Here is a 27846-nt window from a genome sequence, read left to right on the forward strand (position 1 = left end):
AATATCCAATGTTTCTGAGAACTTTGTAGATGCTGGCATCTTCCTGCCCTATTCCCCATCTCAGTTCCCACTGCACCCCATTGAAAGCAACCTGCAAATGATTTGACCTTGGACCTCTTGTTTCTCATGCAGCCCACTGTCCTCAACTTTTTTTTCTGAGTTCATGTTTTCAGACACCCACGAACTGCCACCTACTCAGCCACAGCAGCCCAGAGGTGGAGAGAAATGCCTGTAGTACTGCTGGAAAGCTCTGAGACTCAATCTGACATTTACACCCTACATCCCTGACACTGGCACTGCCAGTTCATAGTAATTCACATAAGTGGGTTACAAGCAGACCAGAAGTAATGGATGATCCATGTGTGTGTTCAGTGGCAGGAAGGTTACCGTAGACAAAGAAAAGCTATTCCTTATCAGCTGAAATACAAGGACTAGGGGACACAAATTTAAGGTTTCGGGCAAGAGGTGCAATGGGGATTTGAGGCATCACGTTAGCCAGTTATTTTTATTTTTAACATCTGATCATAAATAAGAAATGTTCTTTAACAAAGAGGTCCAGCTTCAGTTCTCCAGTTGTGCTAAGCTAGCTAATGTCAGCCAGGGAGCACTTTGTGCTTCTGCAGTTGGCTCCAAAGAAGTATTAATGGATTTAAGTGTTGACTCAGCTTCTCTCTCCTCAATTGCTGCTAGACCTGCTCCGTTATTCCCAGCATTTTCTACTTTTATTTCAGATTTCCAGAATCTGCAGTGTTCTGCTTTTATTTCTGGGCCTCTGGTCAAAGAAGAAGAAATACCAGCTGGGGCTGGTACTCCAGTAACTCCTTTTTGGAGTTTAGAATTCTATCTGGACTTTGAAAATAATCTGAATGAGGCCAGGCTGTGATCCAAAACAGAGTTATTGGACAGAACTTTACGGGAAAAATTCTAAGTATCTAGCTAGCATAATATGGGAGAAATCCAGATCTGTTTTCTTGGGCGAGTTTTTACTCCCAATCTTACACACTTAGTCTTGCCCATTTTTTTTTCAAGCACTATTTCTAGCTACTGGTGGCAATGGGTGGGACTGAACTCACCAGCTAGCCTGATTAGGCAGCAGAGGGAGTTATTGTGCTTGTACAGATCTCTGTAGCTGCCCATATGCAATTGCAACAGCAGAGGCCAGTCAGAGAGAAAGATAGCCTGAAACTCAGATCCTCTCCCACAATCACAGGGGCCCGTGGCCAATCGTGAGCCCCACGCTGCCCAAAAATATAGCTCCACTGTGCAGACCGTTTGTGCCCCTTGATCACAGCTGCAGAGCGGTAGCAGTTCCCCCTCGCCCCTCTTTCCACCCACTCTTCCCCCGCCCCCCCCCCCCAGTTGCAACTCCCGAGCAGCAGTGGGCTCCCCCTCCTTCACCTCAGTGATCTCCAGCGGAGTAGAAGTGGGACCCCTTCCCTCTCTGATCGAGCCACCCATGTATGGCCCTGCCTCCTTCAGGCCTCACCCCCATAGGTCCATTGGCCTAGTGGGCAGTGCCAGGCTGGCAGTGACCAAGGGCATCTTCTTTGCCCTTGACCTCCTGGGGGTGCCTCAATAGTCTCCAGTTCCACCAACGAGGGCAACATTACTGTTCACCATTCATGGAGGGCAAGTGTTTTCCTTAATGGAGAGATCCTCTCTTGGCAAGGTCATAAAGGCAAGTGAGTCCGGACAAATGAGCAACTGACTAGCTAAACAGATGCAAATCACTACTTAAATACACTTAATTAAATTACTCAGCCTCTCGCAGATATGGATAAGAGGCTAACCACTCCAGAAATCTGGTGCCAGTAAGATCTCAAGAGCCGAGAAATTAGGTACAATCCTGATTTCTCAGCTCTTGCGTGATTTTACCAGCTCACTCCACCCATCGATGGCTGAGCTGGTACAATTGCAGCCATTGTCTCTGGTCATAGTTTCCATGTATGAGTCTTATTTAGTATGCAGGGCAGATTTGGATCCTCTATGTAATGCGATGATAATTGCCCAAATGGCAAGCTTTTAATTATTGTCAGGAAATATAGTGACTACCTGAAAATATTAGGAAATTGGAATGTTTTCTGCTGGTTATATATTTTTTAAACTACTGGAAAATGTGAGTTGCGTAAAGGCAGGGACAAGGTTTGGTTATGCTAATGGTACTAGTGTTTTTGATATGTTGATGAATCTAACAACACTGCAAACAGATACATACCTAAGGCAACAAAGTGGAACAATATTAAGGGTTTTAATAAGGGGTCACAGGCTCAAAGCAGGAAACAAAGTGGCACAGTGCACTGCTGCCTCACAGTGCCAGGGACGAGGGTTCAATTCCCAGCACTGTCTGTGTGGACGTTCTCCCTGTGTCGGCATGGGTTTCCTCCCACAGTCCAAAGATGTGTGGGTTAGGTGGATTGGCCATGCCAAATTGCCCCTTAATGTCAGGTGGACTAGCTAGGATAAGTGCACGGGATTTTGGAGATAGGGCCTAGGTGGGATTGTGGTCAGTGAGACTTGATGGGCTAAAACGGCCTCCTGCATGGTAAGATTCTGTGAAAGCATGAGCTTTGCATTTACATTCTAAAAGGTAGATGTGTGAAGTGAAAATAATTAAGTTTGACTTCTGATGAGATTAATTCAAATAAGGAAAGATCAAAAGGGAAAAACTGTATATTAGGAGAAGATCAAATCTATGCAAAGTTGGCTGATTCTAATCTCCTCCATAGCAGGAATTGCTGCTTTACTCTCAGCAAGCTGGCTCTGTGAAAAAAGACTATCATGAGAGATCAGTTGTTTGTTTTATCTCAGAAACCAGAAGGAACTCCGAGATAACTCCCTGATAAGGTAACTAGTAGTGGATTTTTGTAATGGTTTTTAAAAACCCAAAATGTTGTGGAACGCTTAGGGGAAATTAGCTCTGAAAGTAGTGAAATAAGGTGTTTGGAACTGGATGAGATACTATGTATAATCATTGTCTTAGTTAAGGGCATTTCTAGTTTATCTTGTTTATTTTATTGCTTAATAAAGCTTTATTTTATTTAAAATCATTAAATCATTCAGGATATCATTCTCTAGGTTTCAACCTTTCCTCCCCTCACATTATATCAAATTATAAAATACAGTTGAGGGCAGTTGCTTTAAATTTCCCTTCTGGGATTTGGAATGTCTTGGCATTTACCATCAGCCTTGCTCTTAACACCATGCTTCGTGTACTTTATTGTTCATATTTTTTAATTTCACAGGAGTAATTTACCAGTTATGCAACTTCTGTATACCATCTATTAGTAAAATACACTTAATGATACATAAACAAGCAATTAATTCCCAGCTTGGTGCTATATTGAACAAATAAAACTAATTATATCAACATGCATATTTTAGAAAAAATATATTTGAACATAGAATCTCTTACTAACTGTAACCTACCATGGTCTATTTTAGTATACTCTGTTTACATTATAGATAACTTGCTAGTTGAAGAATAAACCTGAATTGAAGAGATTAACAATGAATTTGAAGAAAACAAAATGCTATTTTAGTTGCATCATCTCGGATGGAGATTCACTTTTTTTTTGTTTGTTCATTTAAGTTTTAGTCCACTTCCTCTATGGTTGGTCCTGCAGATCCTGGGGCACTTGCTCCTCCTTGAGGAAATCCCCCTGAACCAGGGGCACTGCCAGTCTGGTACAGCTGGGTGATAACAGGATTACACACCTTCTCCAACTCTTTTTGATGAAACTCAAACTCATCCTTTTCAGCCATTTGGTTCCGATCTAGCCAATCCAGGGTTTCCTTCACCTTGTTCAAGACTTTCTGTTTGTCATCTTCATTCAGTTTACCCTGGAAAGTTAAATATATAAAGCTCAAAACCATGAAGTAATTGATTCAGTGGTGTAAATTCTTTGTCATGAACCCTGAGGTTTGAGTCTCACTCTTTTGAAGACAATGCAATGAGTGTTGATTTTAAACGTATTTTCCACTCCTCACATTACACAGAAACTTACTTGATCCAGTAAGACTAGGAAAGATTCCAGATTTGACTCCAAGTCTGTGCTGAATTAATGGATGTTACTGAGGGTAGTTTTAGCGCATGACAATTGGCCGTTAGATTAGGAAGAGCAATTGGCTGCAGTTCCAACAATTTCTGCAACATTTTTCAGAGAATCAAATTAAATAATAAGAACATAAGAAATAGGAGTAGGCCATCTAGCCCTTCGAGCCTGCCCCGCCATTGAATATGATCATGGCTGATCTGTCGTGGCTCAGTTCCACATTCCCGCCCTCTCCCCATAACCCTTAATCCCCTCTTTTATCAAAAACCCATCAACCCGCGTCTTAAAAATATTTAGCGTGGTACCCTCCACCACTTCAACGGGCAGAGAATTCCAGAGATTCACCACCCTTTGAGTGAAGAAGTTCTTCCTCAACTCCGTTCTAAACCACCCCCCCCCCCTTTATCTTGAGGCTGTGCCCCCTAGTCCTACTGTCCATTCTGAGCGGGAAGAGTCTCTCCACCTCTATCCTATCCATCCCATTCATCATCTTATACGTCTCAATGAGATCTCCCCTCATTCTTCTAAACTCTAATGAGTACAAACCTAGTTTATTCAGCCTCTCCTCATAGCTCAATCCCCTCAACTCCGGCATCAGCCTAGTAAACCTCCTCTGCACTCCCTCCAAGGCCAAAATATCCTTGCGTAAGTACGGCGCCCAAAACTGCACACAGTACTCCAGCTGCGGCCTCACCAATGCCCTATATAGCCACAGCAAGACCTCCCTACTTTTATATTCAATCCCCCTCGCTATGAAGGCCAGCATCCCATTAGCCTTCCTGACCACCTGCTGCACCTGCAAGCTGGGTTTTTGTGACTCATGCACAAGGACCCCGAGGTCCCTCTGCACCGTCGCCTGCTGCAGTTTTTCTCCACGTAAGTAATAATCCTTCCTATCATTATTCCTACCAAAGTGGACCACCTCGCACTTGCCAACATTAAATTCCATTTGCCAGTTCCTGGCCCATTCACCCAGCCTATCTAGATCCTTCTGTAGACTCTCCACACCCTCCGCACAATTTGCCATTCCACCAATCTTGGTGTCATCAGCAAATTTCGACACCATACACTCGGTTCCCTCCTCCAGATTATCTATATAAATGGTAAATAGCTGAGGCCCCAGCACTGACCCCTGGGGCACTCCACTAGTCACCAACTGCCAATCCGAATTGCACCCATTGACCCCCACTCTCTGCCTCCTATTTGACAACCAATCCTCTATCCACGCTAACACCCTATCCCCAACTCCATGTCCCCTTGTCAAACGCCTTCTGAAAATCAAGAAAGACCACATCCACCGGCTCTCCTCTATCCACCACCCTAGACACATCTTCGTAGAACTCCAGTAAATTTGTCAGATACGACTTCCCCTTAACGAAACCGTGCTGCGTCTGCTCTATCAAGCAATTCCCCTCAAGATGCCTCGCTATTTCCTCCTTGATGACGGATTCTAACATTTTACCTACAACAGACGTTAAACTAACCGGCCTATAATTCCCTGCCTTTTGCCTGGCACCCTTCTTAAACAACGGCGTAACATTAGCCGTTTTCCAATCTTCCGGCACTTCCCCAGAATCCAGCGACGTCTGGAAAATAACCACCAAGGCATCCACTATCACCTCCGCCATTTCTTTCAGACCCTCGGATGCATTCCATCCGGTCCTGGGGACTTGTCCACAATCAGCCCCTCCAGTCTGTCGAGCACCGCCCCTCTAGTAACAATAATGTCATTGAGACCCTCCAGTCCTACCACCTTTCCATCTCTAACACCTGGCAAATTATTCACGTCCTCCTCCGTGAAGACCGAAACAAAAAAGTTATTCAAGACCTCAGCCATTTCCCCATCCCCTACCACTAAGTCCCCCTTCTCATCCTCTAAGGGTCCAACGTTCACCCTAGCCAGCCTGTTCCTTTTTATATGGGCTGCACTTTATCACTAGAACCACTACAAATATAAATGAAATATATCCTCTTGCTTCATGGCCCAGACCATCTAAGGAGCTGACTCAACACTGCTCTACACTTTTCCTAGGACCATTCAAGCCTGGCATACTCAGAAATGTAGAGCATGGCACCGCTGGGAGAACTCTGCTGTGGTGGAGCAGAGTTGGGGAAAGGAAGGACAAGGCCCCTCTTACAGTACTAACTGTTATATGGTAAGTTTAGAAGTCCAGTTTGAATGTTAGTGAAGCGGTGACTGGATGAATGTGTATGGGTAGGGTGGAAGAAGTAATGGGCTAGGGTTAGGGAGATGGGTGAGTGAGTAAGGGATACTTGGGTGAGATGGCAGATAGGTGAGGTGAGACGTGGGTGAGAAAGTTGCTGAGTGTAGTAGCAGGTGGTAAGGGGTAGTTTGGGAGGTGGTAGTCAGGTGGTGGTTGTCAGGTTAATGGGGAAGCCAGATGCAGTGTGGTTGGGTTGGAGAGTAGTCAGTTCAGGTGTGGTCAGTGGAAGTGATTGGGGAATTAGTTCTGTTCTTAACCTGGAGTTGGAACATCTTTTAATCTGTCTAACATTTATTGGGTAACTATTCATCAGATGTGTTCCAAATCTCCAACTCTAACTTTGAGTCAGAGACATTCATGAATGTTCCTGAGATCCATCAGAAGTTGAAATTTCCCAGGCAATTCTCACATTTGTATGCACATCAGGACTTGCACCAGATCCCAATGCACATCCTCAGCCATACATTGGTTTCTGATTATCTGGAGACCAGAAGATTTGGGCCATGTCTCTACTTGGTGTTGCTCGTTTAACATATATGTGCATAGTTCCTGTTCTTTGTTGCTACACATATGGTGCATGCACATGTATATAGGTGGATGATTGTTTCTAAGTCTGTGTGCATGTGTGATTGTAAGTGTGTGCATGCGAATGTGAATGTATGTGGTATAATATGATTGTGCATATAATTTTGTGTTTGATCATGCATACAAGCACAAATGAATGTGATGGTATGAGTGTACATGCATGTATGATGGTATGAGTGTGTCTTTGTGTATTGTATGTGAACTATGGTTACAAATCCTGCAGACACAGATGACTGCATGAGAATGTTGGCCAATTAGCAGAAATCAACCTGCTCCAGGGAACTGAATCTGAGCAAGGTTTCTGGAGAAGGAAGAGAACAAAAAAATTGTTAAGAAAATGAGACACAGAAGACGGACTCAACTCCATCCCAGTGTCAGATGGTGGCTAGTACTGTTATGTCAGAAAAGTTTCCATTAAATATAGTTTAATTTCATTAAAGTATCAACACTCGCATTCTTTACTTGTATTTGTTTTGATTTTATGGTGGAAATTATCTCATTAAACATATTATACATAATGAATACTGGCATGAGTCACCTGGGGAAATCCTTTTTCAGCATCTCAGATATGTCAGGGGATGAAAGTGCTATGTACAGCTTCAGATAATTAATCCTCATGTGACTTGGCCTGGATGTCTGCTCTTTGACTGCCTACTGTTATTTATACAACACTTAACTATGATGTGATAAACTGTGCAGAGCTGAGTGTTTTACACCACCGCATGCTCAAGCAAACAGATTCTTTGGTGCTAAATGTATTATTTTTCAGTCCAAGAATCCACAACCCATGAAAAACTTATCAAAATACTGGTGGTCAGGTAAAATACTTTACTTGCACAGCACATTGTAACGATTTTTGTATAGTGGGACTATCTACATCACTGACATGTTTGTTCCTAATTGTCTATCTTCCTATTTCCTTAGAAAAACTATTTGATATCACAGTGTATACTCCTACCTTTAAATTATCATCTTCTACCGTGGCCTTCATACTGTATGCGTAAGATTCAAGAGTGTTTTTGGCAGTTACCCGGAGACGCTGTGCTTCATCTTCCGCTTTGTAATTCTCTGCTTCATTCACCATACGATCAATGTCCTCCTTACTCAAACGTCCCTTATCGTTGGTGATGGTGATTTTATTCTCCTTACCGGTACTTTTATCCACAGCAGAAACGTTCAATATTCCATTGGCATCAATATCAAAAGTAACTTCTATCTGAGGGACACCCCGCGGTGACGGTGGAATCCCTATCAGCTCAAACTTGCCCAGGAGGTTGTTATCTTTGGTCATGGCGCGCTCACCTTCAAACACCTGGACCAAGACCCCAGGCTGGTTGTCTGAGTAGGTGGTGAAGATTTGAGTCTGCTTTGTGGGGATAGTTGTATTCCTCTTGATCAGGGTTGTCATCACTCCCCCTGCTGTTTCAATGCCCAATGATAAGGGTGTCACATCCAGAAGGAGTAGGTCCTGCACACTTTCTGAGCTGTCTCCACTCAGAATGGCTGCTTGGACAGCGGCTCCATAAGCCACTGCTTCATCAGGATTGATGCTTTTATTCAGCTCCTTCCCGTTAAATAGGTCCTGCAGAAGCTTCTGGATCTTTGGGATTCTGGTAGATCCCCCCACAAGCACAATTTCATGGATCTGGCTCTTGTCTATTTTGGCATCTCTCAGTGCTTTCTCCACAGGTTCCAGGGTTCCTCGGAAGAGATCTGAGTTCAGCTCCTCAAAGCGTGCCCGGGTGATGGAGGTGTAGAAGTCTACACCCTCATACAGGGAGTCGATCTCTAGACTGGCCTGGGAGCTGGAGGAGAGAGTTCGCTTTGCACGTTCACAGGCAGTATGGAGGCGACGCACAGCTCTCTTGTTCCCACTGATGTCCTTCTTATATTTGCGTTTGAATTCTTCAATAAAGTGGTTGACCATACGGTTATCAAAATCCTCACCACCCAGGTGCGTGTCTCCGGCTGTGGATTTGACCTCAAAGACACCATCTTCAATAGTCAGAATGGATACATCAAATGTTCCACCACCCAAGTCGAAGATGAGGACATTGCACTCACTTCCCACCTAAACAAACAACACTATTTAAAGGATAAATCCATATAGAGGAGGGGTTGGATGATCATAAAACCAAACAAGACAAGCATCACAAACTATAAATCATGACTTATAATAAAGGAACACTACCAATATGAGGACTGGTAAACAAGTGTAAGATTAAAGGGACAATTCTAAAGAAATATGGAATCCAATAGGTGGGTATATTATAACTATCACTGTTGTGAAGAAAATTGGTTGGGATGCTTTGAAGGGCACTTTCTGGATTGGGTTCTATTTCAAACCATGTCCTTTGAAATCCTATGGGAGTTAATCAATTCAATACAATAAACAGTTTGGTGTGGTTCATGATGGATGTTGAGATTGTTTTGCAATTATGGTAACCACAGTAGTGTCATGTGATGTATGCACTGACTATATTGTAACTGCTGAAAAAAGGGACATGCTATCAAAGCTTTTCACCTTGCACTCATCACAGACAGCTATGCTAGATAAACCAACAGTAAAGAAAATAACAACTTAGACTACAAGAGAAGAGAGTGCTGATTATTTAGCAAGTAAACTCTAATTGATGGTGGTAGCGCCATGGCGAATGCAGCAGAGAACAGTTAACTGCTAATTGCAAGGCTGTTGTTTCAAATTCAAACTAGACACTCATTGGTCAAGGCATTGCTATGGGGAATGAACCAGGGAATGGCAACACCCAAGCATTTGTTTGGTTGGAAAAGACATAATGTATTGACATGCTCCTCTATCTGCTAAGGACTGGGTCCTGAGTGTGAATATATATGGCTTCTAATATGGGTAAGTGAGCCACACTGCACGACTGACTGATAATCTTAAACTGGTTTTCAGTGTAGTTTTTAACACCAACAGGATTGTTCACCAAATGTTGTCCAATCATGGATCCACATCAATAACTGGACTCTATGTTTTGAGTTTGCAAGCATAGCTGGTTTGGAATGGTCAGTATTTGCCTGTTGTGAATAGCCAAAGGGACATTTTGTTTTTTATGATCCATGGCCAGTCGTTGGGTTGTACAGCCTTAATAACTGCATCACACCAGCATTGAAATTCATATACCATATTACTCAAATAATAATCGTCGTGCTGGTTGAGAAATCTTTCAATGGATTTGTTACTAATGTGTACCGCAAGCCATGTTCAATATATACTTGGGATCCGTACAGTTCCATGTGTTATAGATTGGTTTTATCAGCAACTTCTAAATAGGGCCTGAGCCATTTTCTCATCTCGCCATTTTCTCATCTCGCCATCATCCCGGTACCAAACAAAAGCAAGGCAGCCTGCCTTGATGACTATCATCTGATGGCTCTGACATCCATCATTGTGGATGTCAGAAAGGTTAGTTATGGCACACAACAATTCTGACCTCTCAGACTGTCCAGATCCACTATGGTTTGCCTATCACCTATTTATTGATTACAGCTTCGCCTTCAACACCATTATTCCTACAAAGGTCATCTCCAAACTCTCAGGTTTGGGCCTCGACGACTCCATCTGCGACTGGATCCTAGATTTCCTAACCCATTGACCACAATCAGTAAGGACAAGCAACAACATCTCCTCCACGATCAACCTAAACACTGGTGCCCTACAAGGCTGTGTCCTCAGCCCCTTTCTATGCTCTTTCTACATCTATGACTGTGTGACCAAATTCCCCTCCAACTTGATTTTCAAGTTTTCTGATGACACCACTGTAGTGGGTCGGATCTCAAACAACGATGAGATGGAGTACAGGAAAGAGATAGAGAATCTGGTGAATTGATGCGATGACAACAACAATCTCCCTCAATGTCAACAAAATGAATGAGATAGTCATTGACTTCAGAAAGTGTGGTGGAGGACATGCCCCTTTCTACATCAATGGGAACAAAGCTTCACGTTTCTAGATGTCCAGATCATCAACAACCTGTCCTGGTCCCTCCGTGCCATCGCTTTGGAAAAGAAAACCCATCAAAGCCTCTACTTTCTCAGGAGCCTAAGGAAATTTGGCATATCCACTACAGCGCTCACAAATGCACCATAGAAAACATTCTTTCTGGTTCTGTCACAGTTCTGTCCAAGGCCACAAAAAATTGCAAAGGGGCATGAACAAAGCTCAATCTATCTCACAAACCAACCTTCCATCCACTGACTCTGTCTATACTTCCCGTTGCCTTGGAAAACAGCCAGCAAAATCAAGGATCCCACATACCTTGGACATACTCTCTTCCACCTTCCTCTATCAGTAAAAAGACAAAAGTCTGAGGCCGTGTACCAACCAACTCAAGAACAGCTTCTTCCCACTGCCATCAGACTTTTGAATGGACCTACCTCGTATTAAGTTGATCTTTCTCTACACCCAGCTACGTAACACTACATTCTTCATTTCTTTCCTTTCCTTCTCTAAGTACAGTAGGCTTTGTCTGTATAGCATGCAAGAAAAAATACTTTTCACTGTATACCAATATGTGTGACAATAATAAATCAAATCAAATCTTTCAAGCTTGATGCTGAAATAGGGAGCAGCAAAGCCATCCTGTAGGATAGGTGGGTATAATATGTAGGGATATGGGGGTAGGGCCTGGGTGGGATTGTGTTCAGTGCAGACTCGATGGGCCGAAGGGCCTCTTTCTGCACGTAGGATTCTATGATTCTATAATGGCTTCTCTGATAAGATAATTGCTTGCTAAATATCACACAAACTCATGAATGGGCTTAAGGCTGCTACCCCCAGCCCTGAAAAGGGCCCAATCTACCTCAAGTTATCTTGGAAGGGTAAATGTCTCTAAGATTTGAGTAACATTGCATGCTGTAATTATGCAGTAACAACATGTGTGGTATTCTCCACTAACAGGATGCTGCCGTCAAGCCAAAATATCATTTTGCCTATCACACAAATGAGTAATGTGGTATATGAATTTCAGTGCCAGGGTGATGCCAGTAGACAGGCCATAACTGATAGATCATATAAAACAGCACATTCAGTACTTTTCAACAGGCAAAATACTGACCATACCCAACAAGCACATGGTTGCAAACTCAAAATATAGTGTCCAACTATAGATGTGAGTAGGAGGTAAATTGAAAGAGTTAGAATGTAAGTCATTAAAAGTTGGCAAGTTTTTAAGAATTGCTAAAAATTAGAAGAGGATTTTTGGGTCAGATTTTTGGTTGACATCCTTATTACATGTTTTCTTACAGATAAATCATTTTCGCTTAGCATGTTTTAATTTAGCATGCTGTTTTTCAGGATCAGAAATGAAGAAAATAAAAACAAAAATAACAGACAAAGGTCCAGAGAGACAGTCAAAGCATTGAACAAAGGATAGCTAACATATATTCAATTCTTTCAGACAAATAAATAAATCTTAAATTGCTATTTCAAGTTAAATATAATTTACGCTAATGATATTGTTTAGGCTACTTTAACAATGTAATACAACTTAATTTCAAATTATGTTGTCTACTCTTATAGTTAGGTTCTGTTGTCAATGTATACAGCAGCTTAGTCTTTACATCTTTCTGCTCTGCAACCAATTCTGTACTTCAATATTCGTTCTTATGAAAATAATTCGATAATGAATTCTCCAATACTTTTATCCTCAAATAGCTTCTGGACATAATTCACTTGCCTTGCCCATCTCCAAACTTGAACAACTCATCAACGTATGCCATTTCCATCCTACCGATCCTACAGTCTCCTATCTCTTCCCCATATACAGATTTGTATGTATTCTCTTAACTGTTATGTAACTTAAATATCCATTTGCATGAACATTTTGGCTGCCACTCTGGACCTTAGCCCATTACTTCTATATCTACTTCTTCTGTGTTTACCTCTCCTAGAATCCTTTCTGCTATTGTCATGCCTCCTTGCTTTTCACCTCTCTCTCAAATACTCTCCCACATCATATCTCCCACATCAAACCTTTCAGTCCCCTTCAACCTTCCTATTTCCTACCAATGTTCAGGGATTGATTCCCTCTCAGTAAGTCTACAACTTTGTCTGTTCCTCTCTTGGCATCCTCCAAAAAACCTATCAAAGCAGATGGCACTGTCTTATGAGGAGTAACACCAATTGCCCCTTCCTACTCTTTCAATTACTTTTCCACCCAGTGCATCAACTAGGGGGCTAATTTTGCCAATTTCCTCCCCATCCAACTTAGCCCTCCCATTGCTGATACTGTAGGCTCTGTGCCTTTATGTGCTCTGTTTGTGAACAGAACTCCCACTTACCTGACAAAGCAGCAGCGCTCTGAAAGCTAGTGGCTTTTGCTACCAAATAAACCTGTTGGACTTAACCTGGTGTTGTGAGACTTCTTACTGTGAGTTCTGCCAGCAGACCAGCTATTACCTCCTCCTCTGCATCTCCTGACAGTGTGTCTATTCACTTACGAACAAAGCTCTAATCATCCATGAGCTTATTGTGGATGATTGCATCAATGTCATGGCCCTGATGGAAATCTGACCGAGAGATGCTGACAATTTTTCTTGAAATGAAACTCCCTCTTGCACCATTTGTCTCATCAAGAGATAGTGGTGGGAATTACATCACAAAATCATATCTTAGCCTGTCCTCTTATTCCTCTGGCACTTTCTTCTGTGCTCATCTTTCCCTATTTCATCCTTCTCATTTCTCCTTTAATATCCTGTTCTCTACTGCTCTCCCAAGTACTAGAGAAATCTTCTCAATTAGCCAATTTTATTTTATATTGCCTCTCCTCAATCTTCCTCACAAATGTATCACTTCACATTTCTCAGCATTAAATTTCACCTGCCAAGTATCCACTCATTGCATATCTATGTCCTCTCAAAAACTCCATCTATCTTCCTCACGCTTCAGATCACCTCCATGTTTCATATCATTCAAATTTTGAAATTGTGCCTTGCACACCCAAGTCCAGTTTAGTAATGTAAACCATGAAAAGCCATGGTCCTAACAGCAATCCCTGGAGCACCTGAATATATATCTTCCTTTAGTCCGAAAAACAACTGTTCACCACCAGTCTCTGTTTGCTATCACTCAGCTAACTTTGTATCCATGCTGCTTCTATCTTCTTTGTTCCTTAGGGTTTGACTTTGCTGATTTTGTTAGAAACTCAGTAGCCTATCCCTCACTCTGATAACTATCTGAGGCTGAACCAGACATTGGTGAGACCGCATCTTGAATACTATGCACAGTTTTGGTACTTGAGAAAGAATGTAAATGCATTAGAGGTGGTTGAGAGAAGGTTCACTAGATTGATTCCGGGGATGAAGGACTTGTTTTATGAAGAGGTGGCACAGTGGCACCGTGAGGCAGCAGTGCTAACCAGAGACCTGGGTTCTATTCCAACCTTGGGTGTCTGTGTGGAGTTTGCATGCTCTCCTCATGTCTGTGTGGGTTTTATTTAGGTGATCCGATTTCTTCCCACAGTGAAAAATGTGCAGGTTAGGTAGATTGGCCATGCTAAATTCCCCCTTAGTGTCCCAAGATGCATAGGTTTACAAGATTAGCGGGGTAAATATGTCGGGTTATTGGAACAGGGCAAGGGTGAGATGCTCTGTCAGAGAGTTGCTGCAGACTTGATGGACTGAATGGCCTCCTTCTGCACTGTAGGGATTCTATGATTCTAATATTCCTCCTAAAAGTCTACATCTACATCTATATGGATATAGATGTCCTTGTTGAACATTCTGGAATGAGAGGCCATGGTTTTAGGCTAAGGGATGGAAGATTTAAAACAGAAATGAGGAGGTCATGAATCTGTGGAATTCACTACCCTAGAGTGCAGTGGATGCTGGAACACTAAACAAATGTGAGGAGAAAGACAGGTTCTTAATTAGTAGCAGGATGAAGGGTTATGGAGAGCGAGCAGGAAGATGGAGATCAGATCAGCAGGATGCTATTGAATGGCAGAGCAGGTTTGAGGGGCTGAATTGCCTACTCAAGTTACTAGTTCTTATGTCCTCATGTTCTGGACTGTTCGCAAACCTGACCCTGAGATAAGTTACCAACTACATATCTGCACTATCACCAAAACCAATTGTTTCCATTACTGTAATATCACCCAATTCCCTGTTTCAGCTCATCTGCTGCAGAAACTCTCATTCTTGCCTTGGTTACTTCCAGTTTTAACAATTCTAATGTAATCATAGAATGTCTCCCACATTTTACACACAAAACTGAAATTATTTAAAATTCTACTGCCATGTCTTTATTCCAACCAAGTTATCACCATTACCCCTATGCTTGCTACCTGCTTAAGCATCATCTTGATTTTCAAATTCTCATTCTTGGTTTCAAACTTCACTGTGGCCTCCCCTCCCTATCTCTATAATCCCCTCCACCCCCAGAGCTCCCTGGGATATCAGCTCCTCTAATTGAGGTCTTTTGAGCATCTGTTGTTTAAGTCTTCCAATAATGGTGGCTATGCCTTCAGCTGACAAGGATCTAATGTATAGTTTTTTTTATAATGCTCCTGCGAAGAATTAAGGGATGTTTTATTTCATTGCAAGTGCTATAGAGATACTAATTGTTGTTATAAAGGCAAGTTTGCAGCGTTGAGGCAGGCCATTCAGCCTGTTTTATATTCCTTCCCCCTCTCACTCTACTTCATCTCAGCAAATCCTGCTATTTCTTTGGCCCTCATTGTCTGTCCAGCCGTTTGCCTCAACTATGTCTTGTCTAATTTCTCCCTGCAGAAATTTTCCCCAGCTCCTTATCGGGTTATTACTGATTATCTTATATTTCTGACCTCTAATTTCAGACTCCTGCAACATCAAAAGTAAAGCAAAAACTTTTTTACTATTTTATAACCTAATAACACACTCGCATATATCTACAGTTGTCTTCATTAATATGTGTAACATCTCTGTGCTCTCATTCTGTGACCCAGTCTTCCAGATATATCTAAGGTTACTTGCAAAGAGGATAACCCACTCTCTTGTCCAACCCATAGGCGATGGCAGCGGCTGTCGGCTCATTAATGATTCTCAGGATGTTAAGTCCGGTGATGGTCCCGGCGTCCTTGGTGGCTTGGCGCTGGGAATCGTTAAAATAAGCGGGGACGGTGATGACGGCGCTGGAAATGCTCTTCCCCAGGTAAGCCTCTGCGATTTCCCTCATCTTGGACAGGACCATGGAGGAAATTTCTTCTGCGTAGAAGGTTTTGGTGTCGCCCTTGTGCTGAACCTCAACTTTAGGCCTGGAGGAGTCGTTGACAACTTTGAAAGGCCAATGTTTGAGATCGGCCTGGACAATCGGGTCATCGTATCTCCTGCCGATCAGTCTCTTAGCGTCGAATATGGTGTTCTGGGGGTTCATGGCCACCTGGTTCTTGGCCGCGTCCCCAATCAGTCTCTCGGTGTCGGTGAAGGCCACATAACTGGGGGTGGTGCGGTTACCCTGGTCATTGGCGATGATCTCCACCTTCCCGTGCTGGAAGACCCCGACGCACGAATAGGTGGTGCCTAGGTCAATGCCTACCGCCGGGGTAGTTTTGGAGCTCATGGCTGCGGGAACAGGAGAGAATGCTGCCCACACAACGACGTTTTGAGCTGGGTGAAGTGGGCTGCTCTTTATACCAATGTTAGAAGGTTCTGGACGAGTATGACAGACATTGGCCCGAGGGCCTGGCATTTGGCCGTGATGGAGTTACCAGAAATAGAGCAATTTGTCAGCAGAGTGGCATCACTGGGGTAACTAAATACAGTCCTGTCTCCCAGAGACACAGCTTCACACAGAGCAGGGGAAGTCTATCTTTATTTCCTCGGAGCAGAGTATCCATATCTAATCAGAGCAGAATATCGGTATCTAATCCGAGCAGGATATCGATATCTAATCAGAGCAGGGTATCCATATCTGATCAAAGCAGAATATCGGTATCTAATCAGAGCAGGATATCGGTATCTAATCAGAGCAGGATATCGGTATCTAATCAGAGCAGGGTATCGATATCTAATCAGAGCAGAGTATCAGTATGTGATCAGAGCAGTGTATTGATATCTAATCAGAGTAGGGTATCGATATCTGATCAGAGCAGGGTAATGATACCTAATCGGAGCAGAGTATTGATATCTAATCGGAGCAGGGTGCCGATATTAGTCGGCGCAGGGTATCGATATCTAATCAGAGCAGGGTACAGGAAGTAATTAGCAGTTAGTTGCCCATTTCCTCTCCTCTCATCCCCATTTTCCCCACGTTTCTAGTCTTCATAGAATCCCTACAGTGCAGGGGAGGCATTCGGCCCATTGAATCTGCACCAACTCTCTGACAGAACGTCCCACCCAGGCCCCATCCCTGTAACCCCATGATTTACCCCACTAATCCCTCTCACCTATACATTTTGGGACAGTAAAGGGCAATTTAACTTGGCCAATCCACCTAACCTGCACTTTTTGATTGTGTTCCTTATCCGGTTTATTTGCCCTCCTCCTGCTTCTACCTCTTATTGAATTTGTTATTTATTCTTTTCTCCTCCTGCTGTGATTCTAGATGTTCACCCTCTCACTTGTTCAGCTGAGGTCACGTCGCACCTGCTGGAAGTTGAGAAGTTGTGTTTGGGAGGCTCAGCAGCCAACAGTGAAGATCTATTTAAAGCTGCTTGTTTCCCTGGGTCATTATAAATATCAGAATTGCTGCAGTGTGATTCAAACTCCTAAGCAGCTCTCTGAAAGCTGCACCCTGCTAACATCTCTGCTGCTTGTGTCTTACACTTCCCAAAGAGCCTGCTCTTTTGGACTCTTGATTGAGCAGTGAGCACGGTGAACCCTCTTTACATGTAAGGGAGCTTATCTAGAAGATATTCAATAACAGGTTGCCGCAGTGAGTTAGTCATAGTGCGTAAGGCAGGACGAGGGATGAGTGGGAAATGAATGACGGATTCTATCACTGTGCCTGCTACCTTGCATGAGTTTTGAAATGAAATGTCTGAAGTTCTACATTATACCTCGACCCTTTTATAAATCCTTATATTCAATTTTCTGTAATTGCCTGGGAACATTGTGCTAATGGTTTGGGTGACCTCGCCACTAAAACCACAAGATTCCTATCCTGTTCTGATCCTTCCAATACATTTTCATTTAGCAGATAATCAACATCAACCTTCTCTTTAACAAATTAATCATAGACCTCTCCCATGACCAATTCTATTTGAAATTTCCCACTAGTTGAGTTTGTTCAGGTCTTTTGACTTCATATACATTGATGTTCATCAATTGCCATTGCTGCTAATTTTGCATTGCCTGCATTTCTTAAAACACATTCATTCGCAGGATGTGGACATCTGGCAAGATGAGCATTAATTGCCCAAACCTCATTGTGTCATTGTGGACACAATTCCGATCTACAAATCACTATAAACATTCCAAACATGTCTGCTTCGTCATTGAGTTTGTAACTCAAAGGAATTAGAGATGGGCAATAAATGCTGACCCAGCCAGTGATGCCCACATACACCATGAATGAAAACATTAAAAAAAACACTGATACCTTGCTGCCGACCAGATACTGCAATAATTCTGAAACTTCTTCTTCTTTTGTGAAGCACTTGAAAAAAATGGTGAAATACTTTAATTTCTTGACTATCCGAGATTACCCATCTTGAAGATTGCTCTTGGACACAAGGGAGATCATCCTTTCAGAATACCATACAAACATATGAACATACAAATTAGGAGCAGGAATAGGTCACTCAGCCCTTGGACCCTGCTCTGCCATTCAGTAAGATTTTGGCTGATCCAATTGTAACGTCAACTCTATGTTTCTGCCTATCCCAATAACCTTTCACCCCTTTGCTTATATAGAATACCTTAAAAATATTCAAAGACTCTATTTCCACCCCTTTTTAAGGAAGAGAGTTGCAAAGACAAACAATACTCAGAGAAAAAAAGTCACCTCGGTGTCCAAAGTGAACAACATCTTATTTTAAACTGTTCCAGATTCTTCCCAAAGAGGAAACAATCTTTCCATATCTACCCTATCTAGCTAGCTATTCTTCTATCCTTGCCAATATGTCACTCCCTATACCACGAGCTTTTATTTTTTGCAATAACCTTTGATGTGGCACCAAATCAAATGCCTTCTGAAAATCTAAATACTGTTCATCCACCAGTTCCCCTTTATCCAGCATATGTTACTTTCAAAGAACTTTAAAAATTGTTTAAATATGACTTTTTTATTCATTCAAAGGATGTTGGCTTCACTGGCTAGGCAGTATTCACAACCTATTCCTAATTGTCCTTGAGAAGGTGGTGATGAGCTGCCTTCTTGAATCGCTGCAGTTGTGAGATGCACCCACAGTGCTGTTAGGGATCAGGTTGAATGAACACCAATATTTTTTTTTTAAACTTTATTCCAATCCAATCAAGTCAAATTAAACCCAATTCAGAGTCCCAACAAGTTGGGACATTCCCGATCCAAGCTGACAAGACAGGGCTCTCACCTCCTGTCTTGGGCTTGATCTACATGATCCAAGCTGACTGGAGTAGGTGTAGCTCCTCCTCCAGGGCTTGATCTTATTTGCATCTTAGCCAAATGACCGAGATGCCGCTTTAAAAAATTGCTTCAAATGAAGCTGAAATGTAACCCAATGACTTCAACCAAGTGCAGCATGTCGATACTACACTTGATCTTAGCCAAAAGGCCGAGAAGCGACACCAATATATATTCCAAGTCAGGATGGTGAGTGGCTTGGAGAGGGACTTCCAGGTGGTGGTGTTCCCATGAATCTATTGCCTTTGTCCTTTTAGATGATAGTGGTTGTGGGTTTGCAAGTTCGTCTCTCAGGACCTGTTTGCAAAACCATGTTTATTCTTCCTGATTACTCTGAATTTTTCCATGACATCGTTAATAAATTGCTTCTAACATTTTCCGTATGACAGATGTTAAGCCAACTGGTCTGGAGCCTCTTGCATTCTCCCTCCCTTTTTGAATAAAAGAGTTACATTTGCTACTTTCCAAACTAATGAAATCTTCCTTGAATCTCAGGAATTTTGGAAAATTGAAGCTAATGCATCTTATTAACCAATTCTTTTTCAACCCTAAAATGAAGTCCATCAGGACCCGGGACTCATCAGCCCTTAGCTCCATCAATTTGCCCAGAACCACTTCCCTGGTAATTTTCTTGTGCTCCCCCTCCTCTTCCATTTCTTGATGTACAGCCATTCCTGGGATGTTTCTTGTATTCACAACAGTGAAGATTAATGCAAAATACCTGTTTGATTCATGTACCATCTTCTTATTTTCCATTAGTAATTTCTCCTGTCTCACTTTCTATCAGACCAACACTTTCTTTGTTAACTCTTTTTGAAATATTCATACAATCTCTATCTGCCTTTATATTTCTAGCTAACTTTCTCACACTCTAATTTTTAATTTCTTTTCAATCTTTTGGCCACTTTTTGTTTGTTTTCTGTCCAATCTTCTGAACTGCCATCGACCTTTGCACAGTACCAACCCAATTATCTTTTCATTACTTAGGTAAATAAAGTCACTGTCTTGTCTGTATAGTTGTTGGCGCAGCGTTTGCTCAGTTTTAACTTTGGTGAAGTTACATTTGCTTTCATGGTCTTTAAATTTTTCCCACGTAGGTAATAAAAAGTAATCACTTTGATTTGTGCTGTCAGTAGATATTGATCTTTATGTGGTTGGGCGGGGGCAGAATGGGAGAGTAAAAGGGAGGGCGGTCTTACTGCGTGGATTCTCATAAAATCCTTTATAGGATTTTCAACGCCTTTATTTCAATGGGATGAAAATCGGGCGTTCTGCAATGGGCGAGATTACTGCCCCAATTGTCGACCGCCAACATTTAGCCATGTCTCCTCTGTTCCCTTTCTACTTCCACCACACCACCACGCACCCTCCCCGTTTCTCCTCTCTTAGGTTCCCGAGGCTACACCTGGGTTGCTTAATGATTGACAGGTCTAGCGACCAACTGGGACTCGCCGCCGCCTACCTGTGAGTGTCAGAGCTGGGCGGAAGCGGCTGAAGTTTGGTTAAAAAAAATCTCGGGAAGTTTTGAACGAGTTGGAACCTCTCGGCCAACTTTTGCTTTTGTCGCCGAGTCCCCTCCAGATCAAGGAGGAGATGGAACCGATCAACACTTGGAGTCCACGCAGGGTCTCGGTGTGGTTACAAGGTGAGAGATCCCAAAAGGGAGGAAGAAATAAGGAAGTGCAACTTCACCAGGTGTTTCTCCTTTAAGGAACCGAGCGCGTTGTATCCTGTATTGTTGAACTTCGCGATCTATTTCTGGCTGGCATTCTGCTGAAACTGAGAATGAAATCTGTTTGCAATTAGTAGATTGTGTAGTACTCCCCCCGCATCAACAGATCTATAACGAGCGCCTTCTATTTAGTCGACTTTAAAGGTTGAAATGTTGCTATTGTTTATAGTTACATTTGTAGGTGTTGATAAGCAAAGTGGGCGGCCTATTCTCGTCCCGATGATTTGTCTATCTAACCAGGACTAAGATTTCCATGTGTTCCCTCTTCTTCCCGGCTTTGGGCAAACAGGCCCCGATATTGTACAGGCGAAGGGATAAAGCTGTTCGTTTTGGACGGCATGCTGTCAAACCCAAGATACTTGCACTGGTTCCAATCCCAGATCGGATCGTTCATACTGTTAATTTACATTCAGTTGGAATATAGAATCAGAGGGTTCAGTATCTCAGCTACAAGCACACTAATCACCAATTGACCTTCGTGGACATTCTAGTGACAATTGTGCTATTTATTTGTTGCCCTTTACGTCGCAAAACATACTTGAAAGCTGTGGATTGATGGAGTGTCTGGTTGTGGGTCCAACGGTGATGCCTCCTGGTGCTCCATGTCTGATGTTTGTGCCAGAAGGGGATGTGGAGCATGAGCCAAGGAATGGTTGGTGGAAAAATTGGGAAAATATACTATACTAGGTTGGTACAAGAAACTGGACACCAATTGGCACTGATGGGCTGAATGTCAGATGCTTTGTGGACAGGAAATGGGATATGGCCTAGTGAAATCATATTCTCACAATAATAGGTCTTGATGCCACAGAGTTTCGAAATTGGAATGACTCGATAGAAATCCAGATAGGTCAACCCAATGAAATGCTGGGGATTAACTGTTTGACTATTAGGAAGAATACAATGCATGGCCTATTCGACGTTGCCTTAAAATTTGTGTAAGAAGCCAGTCATGTTCTGTAGGATGAAATGTAGACCTCACTTATAAATTCATCAGTTTGTCTGGAAAAATTACAACTGAAAGTCAAAATAATTAGTATCGTTTGAGTTTAAGGTCTATGAATATAAAGTCAGACCTCACCATACTTTTGAGATGAACTAGTAACTGTTCCACCGTCTGGTATGTTGAGTTGTCTAAAAGCCATTTTGATAGTCATTTTGCTACCAGAATGGTCACCTCTTCATCAGGGCGAATAAATGCAGACTAGGTAAGCAGCTTGTGGAATGCCTTTGTTCAGTCTGCAAACATGACTCCAGCCTTCCTGTTGCTACCATTTTAACTCAGCACCTTACTCTCATACTCACATACCCATCCTTGAGCTGCTGCAATTCTCCAGTGAACCCAATGCAAGCTAGAGGAGCAGCACCTCATCTTCCAATTAGGCAAGCTACAGCCCTCAGGACACAACATTAAGTTCAACAACTGTAGGCTGTGACCTTTTTTCTTTCATCTTAAACTCTTTTGTCTCAGTACAAACCCCCGAATACCAGGCCATCTGTCTCTTGTTCTTAAGTTTGCTGCATCTTTGTTGCAGTCTCTCCCAGCAACAGAAAGATATACGACACATTTTTCCCTCTCAGTTCTGATGAAGAGTCAAATGGACTTGAGAGTTGAAACTGTTAACTCTCTTTTCTTTACCTACAATTGCTGCCTGACCTCCTGAGGTTTACCAGCATTGTCTGTTTTTGTTTCCTTCATGTTCCTCCTGTAGACCCCCTGTTGAATGCATTAAACAAAGTGACCAAAATTATGGTATTTCAAACACTTGCCTATTAAACTGCAATCTTAAGGGATTATTCTTTGTGTATGGTATTTGCTGTACACGCAAACTGCTTCAAGTGCTTGCTGGCATAACTAAGCCCAAATGATGACTGGATAGTACATATAACAAGAAAAATGTTTCCACGGGAAATTCAAATTTCCTTCTAATCCACCCAAGACACTAGAGTAGCTCATTGTTGCTGGTGCACAAACTATGCAAATCGAGACCGGTTTTTCTGGAGTTACTTGATGCTACACCTAGTCAAATGCTGCCTTGATGTCAAGGGCAGTCATTCTCAATTCTGGAGTTCAGCTCTTTTGTCTGTTTTTGAATCAAAAATATCTGAAATTATGAATGTACTGATGACCACAAAACCATTGTCAATTGTCAGAAAAACCCATCTGGTTCACTAATGTCCTTTAGGGAAGGAAATCTGCCCTCCTTACCTGGCCTACATGCAACTCCAGAGCCACAGCAATGTGGTTGACTCTCAATTGCCCTGTGAAATGGTCTAACAAGCCACTCAGTTGTCAAGGCAGCTTACTGCCACCTTCTCAAGGGCAATTAGAGATAGGCAATAAATGCTGGCCAGCCAGCAATGTCCACGACCCACAAATGAATAAAAAAAAATCCAGAGTACATTCTGTGCCCTTGCCAATGTCAATACTTCTTCCAAATGGTATTCAACATGGAGAAGCACTGAAGGCAGTGAGACTTAATGGGGTCCAGCATCAATGTTGAGAATTCCTGACTATATGGCACTGTGCCACCACCTCTGCAGATATGCTCTGTTCCACAGACGTATCCTTTCTAAAGGACATTTGTGTACCAAATGGCAATCTGACAATTGACAATGGTTTCATGGCCATTATCACAAAGAGTAACTTTTAATTCCAGATTTACTAATTAAGTTTCAATTCCACAAACTGCAGTGTCCCCAGAGCATTAGCCTGGGCCTTTGCATTACTCGTCTAATAATATTACCATTATGCTCCCATCTTTGGTTTTATGGTTGAAAATACCATTAAACCAAAGTGATCAGATTTCAGTGCAAAGCAGTGATGAGATGCCACTTGAAGTACTATATGCAATCATAAGAAGGAGATCGACCTTGAGAGGGGTGTGGTGGTAGGGAGTGAGTTTGATAAAACTGCAACATCCAGATGTCAGGAAGAAAAGTTAAAGCCAGAATTTTACATTGTTTGTGGGGGGGCTCACCTGACCCAGAGATACATGAAATCGTATGAGATGTTGTGATGCAATCGTGCACTTGAGCAGTATTTCAGTCGGCATTCAGCATGCGCGAGAGTCAGAAATTCACCCGCTGTCAATCAAGCAGGCACTTTAGCACATTAAGGGGTCAATTTTACATGGTCTATCAGCCTTAACATTTGGTGGATAGGACAGTTGGCCAGATGGCTTTTATCTTTTAGCTTCAACCTCAGTCCAGGCTGAATGAAATGAGTTGTATGAGGACTGCAGTTTGTTTGAACGTTCTGCCTACACACTCTTTGCATTGTTTTTCTGTTACTATTTATTTTTCACAAGTCTGCAGCTCCCTGAGGCAACTTCAGAGCAGCTGTCCCTTGAGAGAGCAGTTAAAAGTGCCAGCCTGCACCCTCTCTCTTCACTGTGCCCACTCTCTTTCCACTTGCCCTGGCAGCACATGTTTCACACTGGCTGCCTGTTAATTGGCCAGTCTGCAAGAACATTCCAGAGCTGGTCGTGGCTGAAGCGTGTTTCATGTCCATTCAGGGCCCACCGAGTATGCGTGCTGATGGGTGAATAAATCAGGCCTGAGAATTCTACGTGGAAAATCAGGTTTGCAGTAGTTCAAACAAAGCTTTCAAAGCAAAGTGGGAAATAGGTTTAACCTGAGTTAACCAGCTACAACTCTTGCAATCATTTGACAATAAGAAAATTTGCCCAGGTATGCTCTTTTCTCAAAAGCCAGGACAATGCAAACAGTTTATTCTCAATTAGCAGCAAGGTAATGGAAGTTGTCATCGACAGTACCAACAGGCAGCAATTATTCACCAGTAACTTCTCACCGATGCGCAGTTTGTGTTTTACCAGGAACAATGTTCAGACCTTTTCAAAGCCTTGGTCCAAACTGGGATCAACACTTAAGTACCAGAGATGAGTTGAGGATGTCTGCTTTTGCTGATAAGGCAGCATTTGACTGACTGTTGCCACAAGGGGTCCTGGAACAACTGAAATCGATGAGAATTGTGGAGAAATTTCCATTGGCTGGAGTTACGCTGAGCACAATTTGCACAAAGAAAGATGTTTACGTTTGTTGGGGACCAGTCATCTCAGCTTTAGGACATTGTTGCATAAGTTTCTCTGGGCGGTGTCCTAGGATCAACCATTTTCAGCTGCTTCATCAGTGGCCTTCCCTCCATCAATAAGGAAAGACGTGGGGATGTTTTCTAATGATTGCAGTGTTCCGTTCACAACTCATAAGATCAATACAACAAGACCTGCACAAGATACAAGCTTGGGCAAGTGAGTGGCTAGTAGTATTTGCACCAGATAAGTACAATGTTATGACTGTCTCCAACAAGGGAGAATCTAACCATTTCCTCTTATGGCATTATAACAATTGAATCATTTGACATTAACATCCTTGGGGTCACCATTAACCAAAAACATAATTGGACCAGCTATTTAATATTGTGGCTACAAGAGTGGGTCAGGGGCTAGGAAGTCTACAGTGAGTAACTGATCTCCGGACTCCCCAAAGACTGTCCATCATCAACAAGACACATTCACTTGCTTGAGTGAGCAGAGGTTCAGGGACACTCAAGAAGCTTGATGTTGTCAAGGGCAGCATGGTGGCACAGTAGTTAGCACTGCTGCCTCACTGTGCCAGGGATATGGGTTCGATTTCAACTGACTGTGTGGCATTTGCAAGTTTTCCCCGTGTTTGCATGGGTTTCCTCCAACTGCTCCACTTCCCTCCAAAAGATGTGTGGGTTAGGGGGATATATCATGGTAAATGTGTAGGGTTACAGGGATAGGGCAGGGGAGTGGGCCTTGAGTGAGATGCACTTCTTCAACATTTAAAAATTATTTACTTTTTTTAACTCCGTCAAAACCCTTCATATCCATGATCTCTCGATAATAAGACATGCAGGGGACGTGCTATTGGACTTTTCTATGTTAATTTGTTAGCTAGGAATTGCATTACAGCATCAATATGTTCAGATATCTGGGCTCCATTCAGCACCGTACTACCTATGCCTATGGCAAGAAATTTGCAGTACTGATTATGTCCTTCTGCTCCTGAGTAACAGTGGAACCCAAAGGAATGTCACTGTATTCTTCAAGTATTCTACAGCAGCCTATTGCAGCCACAGTGCATTTTGATGCAGCATTCCAGTGAAAAGCCTTCACTCTCCTGTGGTTTCCTTTTTAACTGCCGATATATCACCCATATTATCAGTAATTAAAGAAGAAAGCAAAAACTCGGAAATGTTTGTTAAACACCAAGTTCCCATTAGATAGATTTTTACCTAGTTTGCTGCAGGTGTCTGATAATTATGTCAAAGTCCTAAGAAGTGTGCCTGTATTTCATTGAAAGGAACTTCACAAACTGTATCTCTACATCTGTCTCCATGCCACATCTGTCCAGGAAATATTATTAACTATCTGAAGGGGATAATTCAGTGATGGGGCTTGGATTCGATAAGGGACATAAATTTTGCTTTAAATTGTTGGGGATAGAGAAACCTCCTTATTCAGCAAATTTATCAACCTGAGGAAGGTAAAGATGTGTTCTGAACACTAAAAGTGTAGATGTTTAGGGTGTCAGACAAAAAGGCACTTTAGAGACATCCTGGGATGAAATGTGCAAGTGTCCATCTTAAAGTTTCTGCAAGTAGCAAATTAAACAATCCAACCACTACTTAGTTGAAAATGTAATGTTAGCTTGAACTGTGCAAATTAAATTTCTGTCATGACTTGTGATTTTTTTTTCCAAGACTTATCTTCTGTAAACAGCTTGTTTCCGCAAACAGACTGTGTCCCTTAACAACTCAAACCGGTTTGTTTCACTCCCCACTGCAATAGGTGTATTTTAAAACTTGCTGTAAGTGTGCAGGAGGCATGTGGAATATGGAAAATATTAACTAGACTTAATTATAATTTTAAATAACTAATTGAAATAGACAACAAAGCAAAATATTGTAAAATACTAAATGCACAGTTGGGTGTATTTCACAATACCTTTGGAAAGATTCAGAGCCTGACATTGTTCAGAGATTGGCTTGATATCCCATTCGCTAAGTGCTTAGCTCAGAGAAGTGGCATTAATGATTGATTTTAGCCATTCACATTACGATTATTGATGTGTCAGTAATCTCCTGGTGAAAATAGAGGTGGAGAGATGTCAAGTGTCTGGGTACTGTGAGGTACATATCTGTGAACTAACTCCTAGCCTTTATTCTGTAAAAGCTGTGAGGGTGTAGATTCAGTTTCGCCAGGGTTTAGCACCCCGACAAGGTGATGAGAAACCGATATAACAGTCCATGAATGCCTGGTTCATAGAATCCAAATGTAACAGATCAGTATAAGAGGGCCCACTGGCCCCCTAATCTGCAAACTAATACTAAAGGGTGTCTGGCCAACATTTCTGGACTGAATTCATGATGAAGGAGCAGTCTCTTTGAAGATATGATTTTTTAGGGTTACTTCTATCTTCTTAGTACAGCCATCATTGGCTTTTGGATCACCCCTCCAGGCTAGCTCCAATTTATATCTTCAAACATTTCTATTCTAGCCGTGGGTTAACAGTCAGATAATGAAATAGAAATCTGTGTTATATTGAGCTGGTGGATTTATTCCAAGCCTTTGAAGGAATTGTCTTCAGTGAATAGCGCACCACATCTGCAGGCTCCAATAAGTTCAGAACTATTAACTGAATATATTTCACAAAACATAAAC

At 42.3% G+C, this 27846-nt stretch overlaps 2 protein-coding genes and 1 non-coding gene across 6 annotated transcripts in view; 1 reads left to right on the forward strand and 2 right to left on the reverse strand.

Annotated features, from left to right (window-relative positions):
- Positions 1-3197: 3197 nt before the first annotated feature.
- Positions 3198-16522, reverse strand: LOC145357775 (heat shock cognate 71 kDa protein-like). Of its 2 annotated transcripts, none has more exons than XM_080211251.1 (3): positions 15853-16522; positions 7893-8933; positions 3198-3840 (listed from the first exon to the last, which is right to left on the reverse strand). In XM_080211251.1, the coding sequence occupies exons 1-3, from the start codon at positions 16420-16422 to the stop codon at positions 3592-3594; spliced, it is 1860 nt and encodes a 619-aa protein (XP_080067377.1). In that variant the 5' UTR covers positions 16423-16522; the 3' UTR covers positions 3198-3591. The 2 variants fall into 2 exon arrangements, with proteins under 2 accessions (XP_080067377.1, XP_080067376.1); XM_080211250.1 differs by having other exon boundaries at positions 7821-8933; positions 15853-16521.
- A 2853-nt stretch (positions 16523-19375) lies between these two features.
- On the reverse strand, positions 19376-19567 carry LOC145358045 (U2 spliceosomal RNA). The gene has a single exon (XR_013889418.1). It is a non-coding gene; the product is annotated as a U2 spliceosomal RNA (small nuclear RNA).
- A 1335-nt stretch (positions 19568-20902) lies between these two features.
- Positions 20903-27846, forward strand: part of LOC145357817 (CNK3/IPCEF1 fusion protein-like) — an 81431-nt gene continuing 74487 nt past the window's right edge. For 2 of the 3 annotated variants that reach the window (XM_080211338.1, XM_080211340.1), the window contains exon 1: positions 20903-21049. In XM_080211338.1, coding sequence (XP_080067464.1) covers positions 20998-21049 — 52 coding nt within the window. In that variant the 5' untranslated portion in view covers positions 20903-20997. The remainder of the gene's footprint in view (positions 21050-27846) is intronic. The other variant, XM_080211339.1, reaches the window with a different exon arrangement.

The sequence above is a fragment of the Carcharhinus amblyrhynchos genome, chromosome 24 (genome assembly GCF_965287045.1).
Source record: "Carcharhinus amblyrhynchos chromosome 24, sCarAmb.v2.hapA, whole genome shotgun sequence".
NCBI classification, from domain to species: Eukaryota; Metazoa; Chordata; class Chondrichthyes; order Carcharhiniformes; family Carcharhinidae; genus Carcharhinus; species Carcharhinus amblyrhynchos.

What these genes read in the sequence shown, in the direction of transcription:
- LOC145357775 (XM_080211250.1), bottom strand. Translation starts at nt 16,422, where the DNA reads ATGAGCTCCAAAACTACCCCGGCGGTAGGCATTGACCTAGGCACCACC. An exon ending in CCTATGGGTTGGACAAGAGA is followed by an intron (nt 8,934 to 15,852) that starts GTGGGTTATCCT and finishes TTGTTTGTTTAG; the next exon opens with GTGGGAAGTGAGTGCAATGT. An exon ending in TAGAAGATGATAATTTAAAG is followed by an intron (nt 3,841 to 7,820) that starts GTAGGAGTATAC and finishes TTAACTTTCCAG; the next exon opens with GGTAAACTGAATGAAGATGA.